Source organism: Gossypium arboreum, chromosome 8, assembly GCF_025698485.1.
Source record: "Gossypium arboreum isolate Shixiya-1 chromosome 8, ASM2569848v2, whole genome shotgun sequence".
In the NCBI taxonomy this organism is placed as follows: Eukaryota; Viridiplantae; Streptophyta; class Magnoliopsida; order Malvales; family Malvaceae; genus Gossypium; species Gossypium arboreum.
The window spans coordinates 33,963,960-33,966,338 of NC_069077.1; the positions used below are offsets into that span (position 1 = coordinate 33,963,960).

Sequence of the window (2,379 nt, forward strand, 5' to 3'; positions counted from 1 at the left end):
ACATTTAAAAAAAAAAAAAAAGGAGAGAGAGAGGATTTCGTTGATTCCCCAGACAAAATAGAAAGCTTTTCTAGCTTCTACATTTATTGTAATATGAGAAAATCCTAGCCATCAAAATCTCGATTGCAGTGCCTTCAATGGGGAGGAGGGGAATCAATGCACATTCCTTCAACAACTAAAACAAAAGGTATAGGACAAACAAAGGGTCAGAAGAATTAGAGAAGGATGAACCAAATTTCCGTGGTGTATATAATCTCTGCATATCCAAAACCCACCAAATGAGGCAAAAATGGAGGGGGAAAAAGAGAACCAAATAAGAAAAACTATTTAACTAAGCTCTTCCATTTGATAAAAAAGCAAAACCAAGTTATACAGTGCAGTAATCTCCACTTTGTCGGCAAGAAAATTACATACCAGAATGAACTGATCACCCAAGTCAGTGAGGGAATTTTTGCATTTACATATATATAGTGATAATGGGTTTTTGTAATTCTACTCTTCTTTCAGCATATGGGATGGTATAACGTCTTGAAGCAGGCCATGGTCTTTAAGCAAAGACGATCCCGGGCTGCAAAATCGCCTCTCGTGGTGAAAATTACCGGCGTTAATGGAGCCATTGTTGTGTCCAAAGTTCAAAGGAGACAAGGTATTGACAAATGGCTGTGGGTGCTGCTGATAGTGATAAGGAGCAGAACCGGCGCCACCACCGAGACTGGAGCGAGGCATGATGGGGCTGGGATGAGTGTGCTGGCCTTCGTAAGTGGTGATCACCATGCTGGGATCAGTGAAAGATCTCTCCACCCTTTTTTTCACGTTACATGAGGTGGTGGTGCAACGATAATAACTCCTGCGGGTTCCAAAAATAAATTAAAACCATGGAGGTCGTCTGAAAAATTACCTAAAATGGGGTTAAAAAAGCTTGAAACTTTGAAGTTAGTACCTAGGAAAGGAGCTGTTTTTTACAGCTTTTTGGCCGTACTTTCTCCATCTGTACCCATCTTCTAAATGATCAACCTCGCTCTTTGTCATGAACGCGAATCTCGGCTCTCTCTGTCTCTTCTGATTTGTCTTCTTGGGTTTCAACCTAGACCCACCACCATCACAAACGCCAAAAACACACACACCTCATCAGTTTTCAAATGGGAAAAAATAGGGTGTTTCACTTTGACTGTTTTAAGAATAAAACCCAAAATACAAGACATAAAAGGACCCAGGCTTGTAGTACTCACTGTTTCTTGGTCTTTTGCTGGTCTTCTTCTTGGTCATCGTCGACTTGAATAGGTTCATCATTGACAGCCTCGCTTGAAGCTGATGAAATCGAGGATGAGTTGGGGGTTGCAGGCTGATAATTAAAACCCTCGTTTTTCGTAGAACAAGGATTCAAAGCCTGGTTTACTACCGCAGATGGAGCTTGTTGTTGTCCCATATCGAACAAAGGAGGGTTCAAGTCTTGAACACCCAACAACTCCATAAACCCTAATGGCATGTTCTCTCCTCCTTCACAGCTCCAATCAAATATACTTTGCAATGGGAAATAATCAGAAAAGGAGGAGTTCCCCAACACCTCCTCCATCTTTAATACACCCTCTTTTCTCTCCATGAAAATCAGTCAAATCAAAAAAAAGAAAGCCCCAAATATTGTATCTTCATCAAAAGGTCTCGCAGGCAGCACAGCCACAAGGGGGAAAGGGAGAAAGAAGAAAGAGTAGCGTAGGGTTTGATGTGATTTATAAGGTAGGTGTGAAAGAGACCTTTAGGTTTTGGAAAATAAAGTGGAGATTTTTAGCTAATGGAGTGAGACAGAGAGAAGAGTATGTATAGCAATATGGGAAGAGAATTAAAAAAAGGGATTGACTGGCAATTACAGGTCAACTTTTTGAGCTGAAATTCAACAGTGCCGGTTGTCTCTGCATGACCTCATCGATTCGGACAGTACATTTGGTCCGACGCTTTGAAACCTGGATTTTGACTGCATTTTAATCCATTTCATAGTGTGAACATCCGAGTTCTTCTCTTTTGAATATAATTATTTTTATTAAAATTTGAGGGGAAAAAAATCACAACAAAAGGAAACCTGAACTAGGTGTGAAAATAAAGGGCATAAATCAAATGCATATATGCTCAAATATTCACTTTTTATTTGTAGAAATTTATTCACTTATTCAGTCGGTGATAATGGTCATCTTTTCTTTTGCAGCCGACCAAAATCTCCATGTAAAAGAAAAGGAGAAGATGAAAGATCGAAATTCTCTTTATTTTGGCTTTAGGATTTGGATTTTAGAGTGCGAAGAAATTATAGTGAAACAAAAGAAGAAAAAATAGGATTAATTTCACTAAAGGTCCCTATACTATTGTTTAAATTTTAAAATAATCCTTATA

General features: G+C 39.0%; 1 protein-coding gene across 1 annotated transcript; it reads right to left on the bottom strand.

Annotated features, from left to right (window-relative positions):
* Nucleotides 1-326: 326 nt before the first annotated feature.
* On the bottom strand, nucleotides 327-1,825 carry LOC108459541 (WRKY transcription factor 23-like). The gene is made up of 3 exons (XM_017758926.2): nucleotides 1,230-1,825; nucleotides 941-1,084; nucleotides 327-847 (listed from the first exon to the last, which is right to left on the bottom strand). Exons 1-3 carry the CDS (start codon nucleotides 1,598-1,600, stop codon nucleotides 493-495), a joined length of 870 nt encoding a protein of 289 aa, XP_017614415.1. The 5' UTR covers nucleotides 1,601-1,825; the 3' UTR covers nucleotides 327-492.
* Nucleotides 1,826-2,379: the final 554 nt, after the last annotated feature.

Bases quoted from the DNA above. Each gene is read 5' to 3' on its own strand.
- LOC108459541 (XM_017758926.2), bottom strand. From the start codon at position 1,600: ATGGAGAGAAAAGAGGGTGTATTAAAGATGGAGGAGGTGTTGGGGAAC. The intron at 1,085-1,229 runs GTGAGTACTACA...TGGTGGGTCTAG, and splicing joins CAGCAAAAGACCAAGAAACA to GTTGAAACCCAAGAAGACAA. The intron at 848-940 runs GTACTAACTTCA...TGGAACCCGCAG, and splicing joins AAAAACAGCTCCTTTCCTAG to GAGTTATTATCGTTGCACCA.